Raw genomic sequence first — 20,871 nt, 5'->3', positions numbered from 1 at the left:
GTTGGAGCGGGGGAGCCTCTGCTTTCTGTTTTTCCCCCAATTCTCCCAGGACTTGGGAATAGCTATGGCCAGGGCTCAGGGCTTTGGAATTACAGAACATTTCTCTACTATAGGAATGTTCCTTTGAGGTCAGCTAATTCAACTCTCTCGACACCACAGGTGAAAAAACTGAGGGGTAAGGTGATGGCCATGAGCCACACCACTGATTAAAGGCTAAAGTGTATTCACAGTGACATACTTCACCACCAGATTAATTTTTCACTACAGAGAATACTTGGCTACTGAGCATATTTACTAATAACCAAAAAAACATCATGGCCAGATCCAGCGAGAGGAAGGAAGTGGGAGGTGAGGGTGGAAAGTAGAGCTCAAGAGAAGGTTGGAGGTAGGCACTGGCAGGGAGGGACACTGAGCTGGGGGCAGGGCTTAGCTCAGGGCCCAGCTTTGACACGGGCTTTGACACTGACCATCCTCAAGGTCTAGAGGAAGCCACCTTCCCTTTCTTGCTGACCACTTCTTGGGCTATAAAAGGAGGGGGTTGGCCTGTACTGTCTCTTCTCACATTCACAATTCAGATAGGTGTGGGAGGTATCAGCACCATTTGATGTGTAAGGAAGCCTGCCATACAGGGTGCTGAAATTTAAGGGCAAAGGAGACACATGCCTGTCCATTGAGCTGTGGCCAGCCTAGATGGTACATCTTCATTCCCCTCTCCCTGGTTCTGAAGGTCTCAGATCAGCTGTCATCATCACACAGAAAGGCCAGTCCTCACAGTCTCCCTCCCTCCACAGAGGTGAACCTTCTGCCTCAAAACCAACAGGGGAGGCTGTGATCCTTGTTTTCGGACTGCTCCATGTTCATGCAGTGAGTTCTTTTAATCCTGAGAGCCTCAAAACTAAGCCTAAAACACCAATTTTTAGAAATGTAGAGAAATGTTTCAGATGTTTCTATAGATCAGGAAATGTTCACTGCATGAATAGCACTCTAGCAAAACTAGGCCAGCGACCCAAGTCTTTAGTAAGTGGAATGCAGTATTTTAAAGACATCACCATCTTCCCACTCACTATTCTGTCACTTCCTTTCACGTGGGACAAATGAAGCCATGAACAAATAAGGCTGTGAATCAGTCTTCCTGGACTCAAGGGCACATCAGGCTGGGACAGTGGGTGACAGACGTGGTAGGTGTGGTCACATAGGAGAACGGACCTCTAAGCATGGTTAGCCAGAGGTCAGAAGTGTGGCCTGGGGACACACCCGCCTCTTCTGACCACAGTGTCCTCACCCGTGTCACGTCACCGTTGGCTTTACATGATCTCTAGCAAACTTTCTTGGACTCACTGGATTTACTATTAGTAAAATACCCACAGAATCATCAATGAGTGATGAAAAACATTTTAATAGCGTTCTAATCAAAGATACGATTTTGGTTTTTATCATCCAGAATGCCACAAATGCCTACAATTGTCTGCTGTGTCCCAGGCAGTGCCTAAGATGTCTCACAAAGCAGAGTAACTTCCCCCAGACAGGGCCAATATAAAGAATCACGCCCATTTTCAGATGAAGAAACCAGAAGTTGCCAAGAGCAAAACAGAGAGCTGCGTGTCAGAGCAGGACTGGAATCTAGGTTTTCAGTCACAACAATGAGGAACAAACCTCTTTTCTAACTGGGTTAAGGTGGGCTGTGTTATGGATGATTTAAAGGTTTCAGGGGAAAATAAAAGTGAAATGCAAAATTAGGCTAAACATTTTTTTAAAGTGTTATTATTATGGAGTTAAAATATTAAGTAAATTCAAGAAATACTTCCCTCTGTTTTTGCTTTTTGAAGTCCCAGAACATGAGCTACATTTGAGAATGAATAGGATGCACCTTTAAAAGATCAGTTGGTTAAGCGTCCAACTTCAGTTCAGGTCACGATTTTGTGGTCTGTGAGCTCAAGCCTCGCATCAGGCTTTGTGCTGATAGTTCAGAGCCTGGAGCCTGCTTTGCATTCTGTCTCTCTCTTTCTCTCAAAAATAAATAAACATTAAAAAAAAAAACCTCAGAGCACAATACCTCATACTGTTTTTAAAATATAATTTTATATCCTTCATTTCTTTATCTTTTAAATGGAGTTAATGTATGTCCACCCCTCTTGAAAGGCTCAAGTAAGGTAATATGTACAAAACTGATAACCACAGTTCATAAAACAAATGTAAGGTGTTATTTCATTGTTGTAATTATGACTTTGCTTTGATAAGCATCTAAGAAGTTTCCCAAATCATCATGTGACAAATGGTTAGATGTATAATAATGTGGTCTAAGTAGAAGTTTTCATTTTGCTTTCTGTGGTGACCTCAGCACTCACAGGAATGTCCCTGGCTTCCTGGGTGGGTGGGGAAAGCAAGCAGGAGCTGGGCCACGAGACCCAAAAGGCAAGAACCCTAATGGATGAGCCTGATCAGAGCTGACAGCTAACCAGACTAGTCTGGCTGGTCATCTGTCCTTGATGGACCCATTAACCAGATAATTGTCACGCCCTCGATTTTGCACAAGGAAACAGAAGGCTGCCAACACATGACCATACAAGGACCCCCCTTGACTCAACCTGGACACCCTCCCTCCACATGGATGGACGCCTGTGTTTCCTCACAGCAAGACCCTTTGTGGAGCACTATCCTGAACACACAGGCCCAGAGCAGTCTCCAAGTCAGAGAAATTCTGAAAGTGGCCCAGCCAGGTACCACAGGAATATAGAGGAGAGAGAAAGACTCCATTTGACCAGTGGACACAGCAGAGGTGGTAACTAGCCAGCCTGCAGCAGGAAGGACAATGTGAGCAAACCTTAGGAGCAGGTATGGGGGAGTCAGAGCACCTGAACCTGCCTGGCTTGAGCTGAGGTGTGCACACAGGGGTACACTGTGAATGACCTTGAATTTCAGGCAAAAGTGTCCGGTTGTCGGCAATGGGAATCAGTTAAGTCTTCTGAAAAAAGACTTCTGGGGGTGGGGCGCGGGGAATAAAAATCTTCCGAAAAAAGAAGTGCCAGGATGCTGAGGAAGGTTAATCAAGCAACAAAACCAGACGACTGGGGAGGAGATAGGCAGGCAGACAAGGGGGTGCAGGGGCTCCTCCAACCCATCCCAGGAAGGGAAAAGACACATTAGGAAGGAAATCTGTCTGGGACTCTTATACTCCCCCTCCCCCCCCCCCCACTTTTTTTTTAAGAGAATAATGGGATTACTGAAGCAGTAACAAAAAAGTTAGGAAGATAGGAAAACACAAACATTGATAAATTAATTCCACGGGTTTTTAGCGCCCAATAACTACTTTAAAAAAATATATTGCAGGGGCATCTGGGTGGCTCAGTCGGCTGAGCATCCGACTTCAGCTCAGGTCATGATCTCTCAGTTCATGGGTTCAAGCCCCGTGTCGGACTCCGTGCTGACAGCTCGGAGCCTGGAGCCTGCTTCGGATTCTGTGTCTCCCTATCTTTCTGCCCCTCCCCTGCTTGTGCTCTCTCTCTGTCTCTCTTAAGAATAAAGAAGCATTAAAAAAATTTAAAATGATGTATTGCAAAAGGAACTGAATATACTTTTTGACCCTTACACTATAATTACACTGCCTTCTCTCACCGCAACTCCAAAATAACCCAAAGTATGTCTGGTACGAGTACATCGCTCCTCGATTCAGAAGCTACTGCAGTGGTTCTCAAGCCAGGCTACATATTTAAAATCACCTGGGGAACTTGAAAAACTACAAGCGACAGGGTCCTTCTCAGAGAAACACTAATTGGACTGTCTGGGGTGCGACCCAGGTGATTCTGACAGACTGCCACAGATCTGAACCAGTGCTCCGGTTCAGTGATTCTCAACTGGAGACAAGTGTCCCCTAGGGGACATTTGATAACGTCTGAGGACAGTTTTGGTTGATGTGACTGGGGCAGGGTGGTGGTAAGAGAGCTGCTGGCATCTGGTAGGATAGATCAGGGTAGCTGCTCAACATTCTACAACGCACAGGACAGCCCCCCAACTCCCCAACAGAGAATTACCTGGCTCCAAATGTCAATTGTTGAGAAGTCCCACTCTCCTTAAATACAATATTGAGGGCTGTGTTGTGTGTGCTATCTGGAGCTCGATGGAGTGGAAAGAAACCAACATTTGAACACTGAGCAGGTCTCTTTCACCTCTTGGAGGCTCAGTTTTATCACCAGAAAAGTGGGAGATACTCCCTCCTGTCTTACAGGCTGTTTTCAAGCTAACCCGACAACTGTGATACATTTGCTCTGCTTCACCTACCTTCTTGGCCTTACAAGCTTTCAAACAGAGATTTTCATATGTCTAGAATGTTCCCTGGGGTGGGGGTGGAGAGTAAATCTATGAGAACTCACAGGTAGCAGTGCCATGGAGCATCCTCTAGCCTGGCTGCGTAGGGTGATCAGCTATGCAGGGCAGCAGTTGCTAGAAATGCAGAAACTCAGGCTGCCCCCCACAGGCCGGCTGAATCTGCATTTTCCCAAGCCCCCCCCCCCCCCCATGATTCACATGCACATTAACATTTGAGCGGCGTGGCTCAACCAGCTTGCAGGTCAGTTTATGCCACTGCTTTCCTGCAGACTCTGAAGGCTTGGTTAAAAAAAATAATAAACCCTAAAAAGACTCTCCTCAAAGGGTGAGCATCGCATTCTCCTCTGGAGAAGGGCATCTAACACAGTTTAGAGATCCAAAGCCAAATGCATTTCACCCCATAGTTTTGGAAATAAAACCACGTGCACGTGTTAAATTAGACCAGCGGTTTTCAAAGTGTAATCCCAGGATCATTGGTATCATCTGGGAACTTGTTAGACACATTTTAGGGTGAGGGCCCAGTCCAACTCAAGGTGGTTCCCAACCACCTGGTGTGATTTAATAAGCCCTCCTGGTGCTTGCAATCCACACTAAAGTTTGAAAACCACGGGGGCAGCCTATAGCCCTTATGAATACGGATATGAATGCCCACAGATGTGAATGTTCACAGCCTTTGATCCAGTGGCGCCACCACTTCTGAGAATCTCTCCTAAGGAAAGAACCGTTCCTCTGCTGTTGGACGGTTCTGTCAGTCATGTTCTAATATGCCTAACAAACATCATCCTATGACAATCTCTTTTTCTTTTCTGCTTCAAGCATGTCTATCTCACCCCCACCCATTCTTTAGCTGCTGTCCACATCTTCTCAAAGACTAATCAGAGAAAAGTAATTGATGCAAAAATAGTGTGAGACAGTGGAAAAGTCTGGAATCAGACAGGCCTAGATTGTCTCTTGCACTTAGCTATGAAACTCTGGTGAGTTATTTCACCTCTGAGCTCCAGCTTCTCCACTTGTAAACTGGAGATGATAATACTTACCTCATAGAACCATTGTTTCAGTACATACTCATTTATCATTATTTTTAATAAATAGGCAACAATACTGAAATATACTTGAATGGCAGCTATGTTTTGAAATTTTAAGAGGAACTGACATGAGACTGTCCCTCCATCACCACCCTCCTTGAAATACCCACAGATAGAGACACCGAGGAATGGATTATGACGAAGGGAGGAACACTTTTCCAGAAAGCCACCCTCTGCTGGTCTCCATGACAGATGATTGTCTTCCTCCATTGCTATTTACACTTATCACCTTTGCAAGTTCCTCTTCTTTAGCTCCCTCCACAATTGTTGATGTTCTGTCCTTCACCTGATTTTGTAGGACACCTCCCCTGCGGTGTGTGACACGTGCACACATCACTCAACCAGTCTTTAAATGCTAACCACTCCTACCTTTGAATCTTCTTCACTGCATCCCCAGCTTCAGACCTTTATTTCACTGACTTCTGGAAGTCTCCACCTGGACTGTCCAGTGAGGACCCCAGATGCCACACAGCCCACAAAGTCCCTTTCTCTGAGAGCCAGCACTCCCAATCTCCTAACAAGAGAATAATCTTTTAAAATTGCAGAACTGATCTTCTCACACCCCTGCCCCACCCTGCCCCAGTCATAAATCAAATCCATCCTGTCACATCTCCCACCTCCTCTTTTCCCCCCATCTGGCACCTTCTACCTGCGATATGCCACCCACCCTCTGACAGGTTCTCTCCTCAAGCAAACTCAATTTGGGCTGCTCTGAACTCCTCTCAGCTAGGCCTAGCTTTTGGACTTCTGTGTTCGTCTCTATTTGCCCAATTTTAGCAAGAACCATGCTAAGTCAGTTCAGCTGGAACCCCCACCCCCTCTATATGTGATCACCCTCACACTACTGGGTGTGTTCACCCTTGATGTTAGTCATTTTCCATGCAATGACCCCCCACCAGGCTCTTTAGCTATAAATCCCCATTTTTTCCTGTTGTATTTGGAGATGAGCCCTGTCTCTCTCCCCTACTGCATAATGGCCAACTTTGAATAAACTCTTCCTTACCATCTTTATAAGTACCATGAATAATTTTATTTTTCAACAGTTCCCCAAATAGGACTCAAATGTGAGTCCTACATAGACTAGCAGTAATCAATCCTGGTTGCATCCTGGAAATATCTGGAAGCTTCTTAAAAAAAAAAAAAGTCTGCTTATGTCTGGCTCCCACCTCAGACTAGTTAAACATCAGAATAGGTGTGGGGGAGTGAGCAGGAAGTATTTTAAATTCCACAGGTGACCTCAATGAGCAGCCAGAGTTGAGAACATCACCACCTAGACAAATCAATTCTGCAGATACTATTTTGAGAGGCCACATTGACCATCATTAGGGTGTTTATCACCTTGTACCATCATTTTTCAGAGGGCAGGGATTCTGGCTTTTCAGTCTTTGGATTCCCAAAGTGGGTGGCAAGATGCCTGGCAATGCTTTTGAACTGATTCTCAGGAGTCAGAGCAAGTAGGCTGGGGTAGAGGAAGAGCCTCCAGTTTCAAGGCAAGCTGCTACTACTTCTCCCATTCACAAGGGCACAGGAGTTGTCACATAGTTCTCCAGGGTGACACAACCCTACATGGCAGGCATTTTCAATTTAAGGTACAAGCTCTGGGCTCATAGCTGTCCTAAATTGGCAGGTAAATGTCACAGTTAGCATTTTAATGTGTAGCTTCATGAAACATGGGTGGTCTAGAGTCATTGATTTGGGGGTGGATCTCAGCTCTGCAGGCATCAGTCACATGAACACAGTCACACTCCCTGCCCTCCACACCTGTGGGAAAGGAATTGGGGTGAGTAGATGTAGAAGGTCCCTAAAGTTCTTTCCATCTGTAACATCTACAATGCTCTGACAAACAAAATAGAAACGCCTGTTCTTAGTGGTGCATAAATAAAGCAGAAGTTATCAAAATGAGGGTGATAGTGATCAGGAAGGAAATTCACAAAGGCAACCAGGCTCAGAAGTAGCCTGCAATTTTACAACCCATCACGGGGCTTTGTCCGTGAAGATTATTGAAAGAAGAGAGGTATGACTTGAGGTGGTCAGAAGAATAATTCCAATCATGTTTCCTGAAATAATGTACTTTATATTCCTTTTGATTTCAAGGTGTCTGATACAGTTTCCAAAACATTCTTGCAAATGTCAAACTCCCTGTCAACCCTAAACCACCTGGAAAAAAATAACTGACAGGCAGCTAAATTAAGGAGCTATAATTTTGCTGAAGTGTTTCAGGGACCTTTTAAGCCACAAGAACCAAATTGGTATTGCTTCAGTAGATCCCAGAAGCTGCTTGAGCTAGAATAGACCACAAAACTTGCCCTCTCTCTCTCTCTTACACACACACATACACATACACATATGCATACAAACAATGGTAACTATCTGAAGAGATGAATGTGTTAATCAGCTTGAATATGGTGATCGTTTCATAGTATATATGTAGATCAAATCATCAAATTGTACACCTTAAATGCATACAATTCCTAATCGTCAGATAGATCTCAACTGAAAAAAAACTGACCCTGTGTGAAATGAACCAGAACACTTTTCCATCACAGGACCCCATTTACCCTACTTGTCATGCTGAGCTTCCCTTGACCCACAGCACAGAAGCAATCCTGCTGAGGCCTGAACCCCACCCTCATTCCCTGCAGCTCTCTTGCCTCCTAGATGGCAACAGAATTGGCAAGAACCCTTCCCTGGACAGTTCTGACCCAGCCATCAACTGGCTCTGAGGACCTCAGGCCTCGACTATTCTGCCTCACAGGGCAGGTGACTGAAATAAGTTTTCTCTCATCGATACTACCATAGTTCTAGGAAAGCTCCACACCTCTCCCCTTTTCAGAAAGGGCTGGTCTGGGAATTCTATTCTCACACCCAGCAGCTCAGGAGAAGACACCAGTTCTAAGGAAGGAAAATGTATTTAGGAAGCTGAATACCTACAAGGGGGTTGGCTGGGAAGGGAGGGAAGTGGGATCTAAGGTGGGTAGGAACAGGGAAGTCAGCAGGGGGCTGACTATGTGAGTTCAGTCTGTACTAACAGCTTGTTGGTGGCAGAGTTGGACCTCTTCCAAGCATGGCTTTGTCTTCTATGACTGGGAGGGTGTATCTACTTAAAAAGAAGAAATACCATTCCAGCCCTTGAATGACCCCCTCAAGACCTTTGCCAGCTGCCAAATATGAAAAAAAGAGCTGAGATGTTTGCCATGTGAAAATGTGGCTAGTGGCCCCCAAAGGCCCACTGGCCAGATTTTCATGAGATGCTTTGGCAAAGCCCTCTCCTGGCACCACCTTCACAACTCTAGACCAGGTCTCCAAATGAGAGGCAGGTGTGGAATGACAGCCTCTGGTCATTTTGCAAATCGGGCACTCAAGGTGTGCCACCCTCCCAGGTCAAGCTAAGCCTCTATGTCAGCTGCTACCAGTGGGTCTTGGCACTAAAAGCAGTTCATGGAAGACTTTGGTGACAAGCATCTCCTCAAAACCAGTGTGGGTCGAGGGATAAAGAGTAAGGAGGCATGGCCCTGGACTCTTAGCCTAAAGACACGAGAGAACCACAACGCAGGGGAGGGGATGCATATGGGCAGAGCTGTCTCCTAGTCCAAAGGCTCCTGATTGCTGGCAGTGTTCAGTGACTTGCAGAAGCAGCCAAAGGAGGGGAAAGAGGTTGCTCCATCTGTCGGAGTGAAAATAAAAACCCACAACCAAGTAATATACAACAGTTTTTGTCCTAGTCCAACGGTCACTGCAGGCCACTTAATCTCGTTGGGCCTCAGTTTCCTCAACTATAGTGTGGGCAGAGAGACCCCCATGTCACAGAATGAAGTGGCTCTCAGTATTACTATTCTCCAATTACATGTTACTTCTTCAGTTACCTATTGGTGATCTGGGCCCTGCAGGTCTGCCCTGGGCATCTAGGACCACAACAATGGCAGTACCTGAGGTGGGGCAGGAAGCAGACTAACCCAGGGTGATTTTTCCAGCCCCCGGGGATGGTGGTATCTTCAGAGCTCTCTGAAATAGTTCCTAGATCTCGAAGGAAAAGCACGGGTCTCATTAGCTTCCTGAGGGTCTGCCCTGGCTCTGCTTTAACACTGCAGGGTGGAACAGAATCTAGTACCTCGATCATTACAGGGAGGGTGGGGCAAGTTGTTCCCCTTGGTGGTTCGATTAGCAACTGCAGAAAGGATGCCAGAACCTACAGCATCTAGCCCCAGGGGTGGGAGCAAGCGTGTTCCCACCTACCAGCCTGGCCTCCAGGACAGCTCATGGGCCTGACTCCAATGTGAAGAAGGGTGGTGGAAACGCTCTGGAGAGGGACCAGTGTGACAGACCCAGCTCCAGGATGGAAGAAGCCTCATGGCCCCCTTCCTCCCTACTCTTCTGAAATGTTCCAGGAATTCTGCAACTCAAGCCACTTCCTTTCTGAGGCCCTGGAAATGAGCCCTAAACAAAACACCTGCTGACGATTTATTTGGTCAGGGCAAAAAAAGCTAAAGGCGGGAGGGAATGAGCTGTTCTATGTTAGGAAGAGGGTGGATCCAAGAGAAAAGGAAGGAGGGAGAAAAAAAAAATCTTACACCAAAGTAAAGCTGGAAGATGAGCATGGGCCAGAGGGAGGTGGGAAGAAAGGAGGACAAAGGCGGGAAAGCTGAGCAAGGGAGAGGCTGGGGAGAGACCCACTGCAGAAGATGCCATCCCAGCATCCTTTCAGGGGCCATAGGGCAGGCAGATACAGGACATCCATCCATCCATCCATCCATCCATCCATCCATCCATCCAAACAAAAAATTACCAAGTATGTATTGTGAGTCAACATCTTTCTGGTTTCTGGAGACAGAGAGGAAAAAAACACAGTCTTTAGTCTAGAAAAGGAAAGAAATGTAGGCCACATGTAATTGCATTTTACCATCCTGAGCTGTCCCTAGGAGGGTCAAGAATCCAGGGCATTTCAACCGGCATGGGCTAACCAGGATAGCTGCACAGGAAAGGGCCATACCATCAATGTATTATATAGGTCCCTTGGAATAGCCTTAAAGAAAGCAGTTGCAAAACTGAATACTAACAATGCCATCAAAGGGAAGTGAGGTTCACGCCCTGTGGCCTGACCTTCCACACACAGTGCAGGGAGTGTTTTCTCCAGTTGCCCATGCAAAAGGCCAGGCCTCTTCCGAGCCCTGTAGACATTGTTCTGGAAATGCTTCTGGCAGGAGGTGACCCTTCTAGCTGAGTCTTAAATCATGAAGACTCATATCCACAGACAAAGGAGAAGAACACATTCTAAGCAGGGAAACAAGGCCCAATAGAACCCAAAGCCAGCCAAGAGCAAGCACGGCCCAGTTACGGCTGGAACATGCTGGGAGATGCAAGGCAGAGGAAACTGAAGAGAGAGACCAAAATCAAGGTCGAAACCAGCATTCTCCATCATGTGTCTTTTTTCACTGGAACTTTTCTTCCCCCAGTGCACATGAATGCTTTCAGGTTAGGTGGGCTCTCCAGTTCATTATAGGCCCGCTCTCTCCTATGGCCTGGCCCAGTCGATAATTATGGTACCAGCCTGCCCCTTCTAGGCATCTGAATTCAGTTTGTGATCTGTGAGCCAAATAAGAAAGAACCTACTTTGCTACGTCACGAGGAGTAATGCGCAGCTGCTGACTGGACATAAATGGAGACCGGCACTCACAGAACAGCCGATTTCACAAAAGATACCCTAAGGATTTCTCTTAGACCTGGCAATCCCGCATCCACGGATTTATTCTAACAAAATCACTTTTATAAGATACGGTATTATTTATACAGCCGAAGAATGATCAGTGGGTTTGTTACAACAAAGGGACTACCACTAGGGGCCATGCCGGTCAAGCTACGTGTTTCGGACTCCAAAAGGACTATGCCAGGCTGGGAGCAAGAAGGAAACAAGAGGGTGCACAGGTGTGGAAGAGGGAGAAGGTGGAGGCAGCCCAAGAAAGAAGGAGGGGCCTTCCTGCTGGGGACCAGGATGGTCAGGAAATGACTGACAGCAGGCCTGGCACAGGGCAAGGCCACAGGCTTCTAGCCCGTCAGAGCAGGAGAAGCTCCCATCCCCACCCCGACACCATGCCCCCCGTGCTGATGCCACCTGCGAGCGACATGAGAAGCTACTCAGGTTAACAAAACTCAGGAGAACAGGGATCTTGCCGTTGTGATACATCACTGCAGATTTAGTATCTGTTCTGGGTTTCTTGTTGCTTTTTCCATTAAGTAGCCTTTTTCTGATAATCTCACGTTGAGGACTTACAGGAAGGTCAGATGTTGAGCTAACAGGAGGTCAAGTACAATGCCCCAGAAGCTGACTTCTCCCTGGACAGGCGGGCAGCTTCTCCAATAGTGGAAAGCAGCAAGTTGCCAAATGTCTAGGGACAGGTGGTCAAGCATGTAAAGCCAGTCACATGAAGGAAGTGTTTTGCACTCACTGAAAATGACAAGTATGAAGGTTACAAAGTAATGTGGGGAAAAAAGTACTAATAATGTTGTGGAAAAAATCTAGCACAAAAAAGTATATAATGTCATCCATGTAAAAACGACGTATGCAAATGGACAAGGACAAAAGAAAACTCAGAAAGATAAAAACAGTGCGGCAGAGGGCTATAGGTAATTTTTCAAAGTATCTTTATTCTTACAGGGTTGTCTTAGCATTACAATCCAGTTTTACATAAGAGAGAAACACACACACACACAATGGTTCTCAAACTACAGGGCTGGGCTGGTACAGTAGTAATCTAACTTTGGCCTCCCTGGGATCACTTATAGGGCTTTTTGAACTGATTGCTAGGCCCATCCCCAGGGTTTCTGCATCAGTAGATCTGGGGTGGGGCCCAAGAATTTACATTTAAAGGGGTGGCTTAGTTGGTTAAGCATCCAACTCTTGGTTTCGCATCGGGCTCTGTGCTGACAATGTGGAGCCTGCTCGGGATTCTCTCTCTCCCTCCCTCTCACTCTGCCCCATACGCCCTCAAAATAAACAAATGTTTAAAAAGAAGAATTTGCATTTTTAATAAGTTCCCAAATGATGCTGCTGTGGGCCCATGCTTTGAGAACCACTGGGCTAGTGTGTGGTCTCTATGAAAGTATGAACATTGAGCTGTTGAGAAGGATGTCAGGAGCCAATATGGTGAGGTCTCCAGCGTTGCCATCCTGATCAGAAAGTCCCTCATGGCTCACAGAGACCGAGAGACTGTTACAGATGGGTGAGGTGCCAGACCCCCTAGTTTCTGGGGGTGCCATGGTGTCTGACTCCAGGGCTCCCTAGTAGATACTCCTTTAAGGCAGCTGCTCATTTAAGGAATCTCTTGCCGGGTGACTGCTTTTCCACATCTGCTCTTCTCTGCAGTCCCCTAGAATCCAGAACATGGAGCTTCACAACATCAGGGCCCATGAGTGATCTACCCCCACTGCCAGCTTTCATATGGGAAGAAACCAAGGCCCAGAGTAGAAAACCATGCAGCTGGCTCCTGGCAGATCTGAGACTAGAACCCAGGGCTCCTGGATCCTGAGCCATAGCTCTTTCTTTCCCATTATGCTCTGTGCTCTCAAAAACCAGCGGAGCTCCTCTGCCAACATTCAGTCACTGATAAAGATATCTGCTGGCCCGGCCACCCACAGCCTTTCACCCTGAGCAGGTGTTGCTGATTAGAAGCTTCTGTGCTGGGGCCAGCACTCCCAGTGTGGGGGTCACATGCATGCTGCCACTGCCCAAGTTCAAACCGAGACCCTCCTGGACCACAAGTGCCAGCGCTGCCAGGAAACTTCTTCCTGGGGTCTGTGTTAAGCGGCGTCCAGCTGGTTGGCCCTTGGGAGACTCTGAACCCCCTCCTCACCCAGCACACTTTGGTATTCATGACCCTCCTTTGAAAAGGCGTTTTGGCAGCAGGAGTTTGCCCTGTGAACTTGCCATAATTAAAGCCACCCAGAGAGACTCAGCAGAGGCTCAAATCTGATTTCAGAGCCTGAAATCAGTTGGCCCAGTGTTCTGAAAGGCACACATTGCCTGCTGTCCCCTAGCTCCAGTTCACAGGCCTCCAGGGGTCTCCATGAGACATTTTGGTACATATCTTGCTGGGTAGATGCAAACCCAAAAGGTTGTAAGTGTAGAGTGCATTTCTGGGTAAAAATATCTGCATTCCTTACCTCATTTACCCCCAGCCCCGTTTTTCACCCATCCAAAGGATACAGAGAAACCATGCCTTCTAACAGAGTCCTTTACTGTTATTGTGATAAACTTTTGCCGAAGTGAACAAAGAATCAATATCTGCTAATGGAAAAACATTGCTACTAGTATTATCAGAGAATCTGGTTCTTAATAGGTCAAACTGTGCTTCAAACCAGAGGCCCCACATAGATGCTGGCAGAAATCTCCTTAAAGGGGATTCAGGCCACCTTCAGGTTTGGGATTTTGCCAGCCAAGAATGTCAAATGTAATTAATGTAAAACCATGCAGGCAAACTGGCCTGGTTTTTACCCTCTGGCTGGGTCCACCTGTATAGTAGGTGAATTATTCCCCAAAACTATGTTGTGATCATTAGTTTCAGTAAGATGGATCACCATGGACCTTTCACACAGCTGCATAACATGAACTGTCACTAGAAGTTAAGGGATAACTTTGTAGCCCCATTTTACAGATGAGGAACTCAAGTCAGATCCAGAAAGCTTGAAAGGCTTACCCACGATCTCACAGTGAATAAATTTGGGCTTAGACTCAGTCCTCTTGAGCCCCACACCCTTCTACTTCTTTTTCAAAGTTTCAGAAAAGTCTTTTTTTTTTTTAAACCCACGTGCAATGATACAGTGAAGAAGGCACCTCCATATTGCTTGTGGCTATCCCCAGGAATATCTGATTCCACTAGAATATGATATCTTTAATGAAAAGGACTTTTGATTATTTGCCTTAATATATTCAGCACTTGGCTTATTCCAGCTCATTGTATACAAACACAGAATGCTGGTAGTTATAAGAGTTGACAACTCTAACCTCAATCAAAGTTGATATAAAGCTAAAACTGGTTTAAAATTCCAATAAAGTGAAAAATAGGATTTCCTTGGGGTTTGAAGTGCTCCATAATAGCTAATATGCATTGAGTACTTATTGTGTATCAGGCTGTTCTTCTGTAATTTACACGGAATAACTTATATACTGTTTACCAAATCCTAGAAGGCAGGTGCTATAGTTGTCCTCATTTTACAGACTGGGTAAGTCAGGCTGAGTAGAGAAGGAACATGTGACACTGAAGAGCACATACTAAGTGGCCCAGCAGAGATTTGAGCCCAGACCATGTAACAGCAGAACCCGTGATACTAACATTGCTATACTGCCCCTGGTTATGCACCTGACTAGAAAGGTAGGTGCAGTCCTGAAGGTGTCTTGCTGTTAAGCAAGCCAAGACGCTTTTGCTATTCCTGGTCAGACTGTAGGAGTGAGGGCTATGAGGATCCCCCCAAACCATGCCAGAAACATCAATGCCCTAAGGAATACATCATCTTATGTGTACAAGTTGCCCTAATGTTTGCCAAATGATTCAGTTAAAGGAATAGATGATCTATCTGCTAAGCACCAATGGGCTGCTGAGGCCATCAGAAGTGTAAGTCTGCAACCCAGAAAGGGATGTCACTAACAGAAGCCGGAACAAATCAAGTCAAGTTCCAGGAAGACATAATCATTCCAGGGCCCTTCAGAAGCACGGCCTTAATCTGACCGGGGATGGGGGGGGGGGGGGTGTAAATGCTATTATTATTTTTTTTAACGTTTATTTATTTTTGAGACAGAGAGAGACAGAGCATGAACGGGGGAGGGGCAGAGAGAGAGGGAGACACAGAATCGGAAGCAGGCTCCAGGCTCTGAGCCATCAGCCCAGAGCCCGACGTGGGGCTCGAACTCCTGGACCGTGAGATCGTGACCTGAGCTGAAGTCGGATGCTTAACCAACTGAGCCACCCAGGCGCCCCAGTAAATATATTATTAAGTAGGAACCTGTGTTAGTAACCACCCCAGTCTGAAAATCCACACTAAAACTTCCTATAGAATGCTGATTTTGTTGACCTAATACTCAAGTCCACTCCTATGTAAAGAAGTGAGAGGAAATTTCCTCCTGCAGTGGCCAAGCACGGGAATGACTCTGACTGAACATTTGTAGAAATCCCAAGGACTTGGTTTTGCCCCCCAACCCCCAGCTTGATGTTGGTCTTTGTGAGGTGGCAGACACCTGCAGGGTTTTACCTGTGTGTGTTCCCCTGTTCCCATTAGCGATGCAGCCTCCTGCAGGCAAAGAGACAGAAGAGAGCTTGATGCCTGAGTTACCAACAGGCTGCCATTCTGAAAAATCCAAAGGCAAGGGACCTGCTGCTGGTTAATGGGCATCACCCATTAATCCTGACTCCCTGCTGCTATTCAGCTGTTAAGGATGTGTGGCCTGCCCTCAGTCTCTACTTCCCCAAACACATCCTGTTCCTATTGAGGCACCCACAGAATCTCTGGCTCCACAAAACACCATTCAATTGGGGCATTCAGAGAAACACACAAGCATATAAAGTCATATGCAGTAGTGCCCCAGAGATGGAGCTTTTCACCCACCTCTAGGGCAAAGACCCACCCCACATGACCACATGTGGTGTGCATACCAGTAACTCCTGATTGGGTTAACTCTAACAGTAAGTCAGATTGCTACAGAGCTGATGCTAGCCTTATTTTTGTCCTTTCAAAAATTTTTTTAATGTTTATATTTGAAAGAGAGAGAGAAAGAGACAGTACGTGAGCAGGGGAGAGGCAGAGAGAGACAGAGACAGAATCTGAAGCAGGTTCCAGGCTCTGAGCTGTCAGCACAGAACCTAACACAGGGCTCGAACTCACGAGCCAGGAGATCATGACCTGGGCCAAAGTTGGATGCTTAACTGACTGAACCACCCAGGTGCCCCAGCTAGTTAATTTTTTCTAAATTTATTGTGGAGGGTGAGGCGGGAAGATATCAGAAAGAGAGGAAATAGCAGAAAGTGGAGGAGCAGATATGTGTCTGTACAAACCAATTTCTAAAAGTCTTTTGTCTGTTCAAATATACAAAAAATCTCAAAGATAAAATTGAGGGAGAAACACCAACTAAATGGTTAAGGTCTCTGAATGTTTCCAAGCAAAGACCCCTGACCCAGCCAGCTACATCTCCATGATCCTCTTCCTGCCAATGTACAGTGGGAAGGGCACAGAAAGACCTACATTGTACTTTCACTTGTCATTTACCAGCTATAAGACCTGAGGCAAGTGATTAATATTTCCGAGACTTAATCTAGTAAACTGGACTTGTAAGACCTTCGTCATAGAGTTCTATAAGACATATATGTAAAGCACCCAGTCTGGGTCCTAGAGCACTGGATGGCACATTAGCAGTTGCTTTTATTTCATGTCTAATACAGACCAGCAAAGATGTCGGGGTCTCCCCACTTCCCCTGAGGCAGCCAGCCGATCCCATACCACAAAGGCCCTGGAGTTGGAAGAATTGTTATTTCCCCCTATACTATACCTATCCATAATCCCCAAATTCAATTCTGTGAGATCACTTCTGCACTTTCTTATCACAAACTCCACAGGCAAAGTGTTCTGGGACCAAAAGGATCCTAGGAATTTGGCCTAGAGAACAAAAGCCCATCAGCTCACCCGCACTGAACAGAAGGAGGCTTGACTTCTCCATCAATCAGCCTAATAGCAGGGGAAACATCTCCACTGCTGTTCCCTGTGTTTGCAGATAAGCCAGGAACAGGGTGTGCGGTGTGCTGGGGGAGGGCAAATACCACGGCCAAGGATGCTAAGGTGGCAGGAGTCACACACCTGCCCTCAGGTCTGGCCCTCGGTCTTTCCATGGATTCTGAAAGCCATTGGCCACAAGACTGATCCACAGCCAAGGCTGCACTTCAGTGGCCCTTAGATACACCCCTCCTCATGCCCTGTACCTGCTCAAAACTCTCCATAGCCTCCAGTATCCCATCAGGGCCACACTCCTCCATCTGACTATGAGGGCCCATCATGATCTGACCCATTCTCACTGCTTCCCACTTGATCCCCACAGCCCCTTGACATCTGCCTTCTCTCCTGGTGTCCCCAGAGTTCCACAAACCACATATGTCTTGTCCCTGTGCCTCCTGTTCTACTGGCTTCCTTCCTGGAGCACCCTGCCTCCTCTCCCCAGAAAAACCTAACTTGATTTCAGCCAAGGGCCAGGTCCTGCCCTGCTTCATCCATGAAGCCCACCAAGGCAGCAGCACAGAGCCGTGTCAGCACAGTCAGGTAGGCCTAGCTTTGTACCCAGCTCCAGCTAACCAGCTAATTGTGGACAATTTACCTAACCTTTCCAGTCCTCCGTCTACTATTTGGAAAATGACAATAGTAAGTGCCTCATGGACTGGATGGGGGCTGCTAAGTAAGATCGTGCTTGCAAACATGCACTTAGCACAGTGCTTGGCACACAGTTAAACCTTTATAGGAATTCCCAATTTTAATTTTAAAGGAGTCTAAGCCAGTTTTAGTTGTCTACCTCAACTTTTAAACCCTCATAAATGGCAGCTATTATTTTAATTATTATTTCCTGCCTATTCCAACCTTCTCTTACAAATTCCCATAGCACCTATAGTCTGTTTCATATCGTTCAGTGATATTCGTTACGGTTTTTCATATCTTAGCTTTGTCTAATTGTAGGTTTGCTCCCTTTGTTCACATCCAGAGAGAGGGAGGTGGGGGTAGATTCATGTCGACTGGATCATTTCTGTCACTAAGAACCTGGTGGATGTCTAAGTCAGTTCTCTGGGATTCAGTTTAGTTATCTAGAAATAGGGAAAATAGCACTTGCTCTACTTACCTCATAATGTTACTGCAGGGAGCAAAATATAGTGGTATATGTACAAGCATGTTATAGCTGCAAAGCACTACAAATGTCTAAGGAATCTGTTTATCTTATTTGCAAGCGTGGTGAAGATAATCTCTGCGGAGTTCGCTTGGAAAATTACTCCAAACACTTTCAGCTCAATGAGGCCTGTGATTGTAATAGTCTATTTCTTAATTCCTAATTGGACCCCTCTGGCTCATATGGCAGCGGCTGCCCAGCAGGGCCAATGACACCCAGTGAGAAAGCCCCAAGCAGAGCTGGAGGTGAAAGGTGGTAGGACCCATTGCCTGGATGAGAACAGCTCACAGAGCCCTCCCAAAGCAGAGGAAACCCCATGTGCAGAGGTGCAGAGGTATCAAGGGGAACAAAGAAGCTCATGGGGGTTGGCAGAGAAAAGGTAGCCTGGCAAATTGTGTACAGCTTTACGTGTCATGCTGGGGCGCCCAAACTCTATCATGGCCAGGGGACCAATCTCCTTTTCTCCCTTCCCAACTGGTAGGAATATATCTCTTTCCTGCTGTTTAGTTTGTTCAGGCAAAAAGCTGAGAACAAGACACAAACAATTATGTCACTCCCAAAGTGTAGGGGCCATCTGGGGGACGTCTTGTGCCAATGCTGCATTCATCACATGTTGGGTCAGGGAAACTGGGGAATGAGGTGAGGGCCAGCAGAGAGGTTTGGGGGCTAATGACATTCTTCCTGTGTCCAACATGGAGGACAGTCCACCGAAGCAGATGTCCACCATAATGTATGTGCTTCCCCAATCTTAAATCTGCACCACCTCTAACGGCTTACATGGCAAATTACTTCCTTTCTGACTTTCAAGTGCCTTCTGGTATTTATCTCCCTCCTGATCTTGTCCCAAAATAATATACCCTAAAAATAACCAATGAATTAAGTTTTTATCAGCCACTGATCATGACACAGAGAGCTCTGTTTCTCAGCCGGGGTTGCAGAGAGGCTACAGGGGCCGTGTATGGCCTGAAAACATCCCCAGATGATTATGAAGTCCCCAGTTGGAGCAGCATTAGGATGGTGAACAAGTAATCTTCATTTTTAGGAGGTGTAAAGTCAGGAAACGATTGGAATTATGGAGAGGAACCTTGGATCATACTTAAGATACATTTTCTAATGACTAGCCGGTGAGTGTGCACACACGTGTGTGTGTTGGTACATCCCAGAACAAAATGCCAGAACCTTTAATTCTCTCCTGGCCATGTATTTGCTCAAGAAAATGTTCCCACACTACCTGGCTCATTTGGCAGGAGAATAGATCCACGTGCCAATCCATAGGCTGACCCACAAGACCTCACAAGTAAAAACCAAAGGCATTTTTAACAAAGTACATTTTCCTTCTTGTTGTTCACTGTGACACGCAATGACATTCCTCTGATATTCTGGGTACATAACATGGACTGGAGAAGATACCATGTGTCATGGAGAGTTCCAACTCGATCTTGGACAGGGGACTGATATTTTTCCCTTCCCAACATGGACTGGTAAGTGAAGAAGAGAAAAAGTGTTTACAACAAGGGAGAGGCATTTTACAAGTCACCAAAATATGGGCCCCTTCAGGCTATAGCCAGGCCTTCATTCTCAGTGCTGACAGGGTAGGTGGTGTGGTTTCTCTTCTTAACAGTAATTACTGTTGGATGAATACATGAATTAATGATAACTGATATCTCATTAAAGAAGAGTATTTCTAATGGTTTCAATGTGAAATCTCTCTCTTTAGAAGCCTCTGGTTCTTTGCCTATCTTGCTATTTCTCAACACACGAATGCTATGCCACCATATGTAACAAAACCAAAGATTTCTATCTTGAGGAACACATCTTCACTTCTCTTAGGAAACACTGCCATATAACAGAAGGAGCATGAAATTTAGAGCCAGAAAATCTAGATTTATATCCCACCTTTGCCACTTACTGACTATGTGATCTTGGGCAAGTCATTTCATTTCTAGAAACGTAACAGTTTCCTCAGCAGTAAAACAAAGGTACTAATTATCTAGTTGTTGAGACCATGAAAACAACACATGAAAATATTCTGCAGCTGCAAAATGTTGGTTATTATTAAACCAGAAAGCAAAAACAGTTAACACAAGTTTAAGACCTTATCTACTCTTACTGGGGACTCAACATGTTTCCTCATCAACAAGAATTGAATGTATGTGCTGGGTTTCCATCAAGAATTAGATTTTGGCACTTTGCATGTGTGGATACTTCAGTTATGAATTCATGGTTTCATAATCACATAGGAGAATGGGTGAATGGCTGTCTTCCCTTCTTATCTACTATGAATTATATAAGGACGATTTTAAACCTGGAAATATGATGCATAATTCTCACATATGTATTTTTCTTCCCATGAGTGTTTTAAAAAGCAGTTTTGTGATTAATTGGCCCTAACTAAGTTAAAGAAATTATTGAGCTATTGACAATGCATAAATAGAATGACCATTGATAACCATTACTTAGCACAAATTAATACTTATTTTATTCTACACTTCATTTTTAACAGAAGCTTTCATTCTAAAGTCAAATTTTTATATACCATAAATTCCTATAATTCTTCTAAAT

The 20,871-nt window shown here is 45.7% G+C and overlaps 1 protein-coding gene across 5 annotated transcripts in view; it reads right to left on the bottom strand.

Annotated features, from left to right (window-relative positions):
- Positions 1-20,871, bottom strand: part of MSRA (methionine sulfoxide reductase A) — a 452,460-nt gene that overhangs the window by 34,366 nt on the left and 397,223 nt on the right. For 2 of the 5 annotated variants that reach the window (XM_045055626.1, XM_045055625.1), the window contains one exon: positions 15,645-15,683. The exons of the other annotated variants lie outside the window; for them this stretch is intronic. In XM_045055626.1, coding sequence (XP_044911561.1) covers positions 15,645-15,683 — 39 coding nt within the window. The remainder of the gene's footprint in view (positions 1-15,644; positions 15,684-20,871) is intronic. 5 annotated transcript variants of the gene reach the window in all.

Source organism: Felis catus, chromosome B1 (genome assembly GCF_018350175.1).
Source record: "Felis catus isolate Fca126 chromosome B1, F.catus_Fca126_mat1.0, whole genome shotgun sequence".
Classification (NCBI taxonomy): domain Eukaryota; kingdom Metazoa; phylum Chordata; class Mammalia; order Carnivora; family Felidae; genus Felis; species Felis catus.
This window is presented reverse-complemented; position numbering and strand designations above follow the sequence as displayed.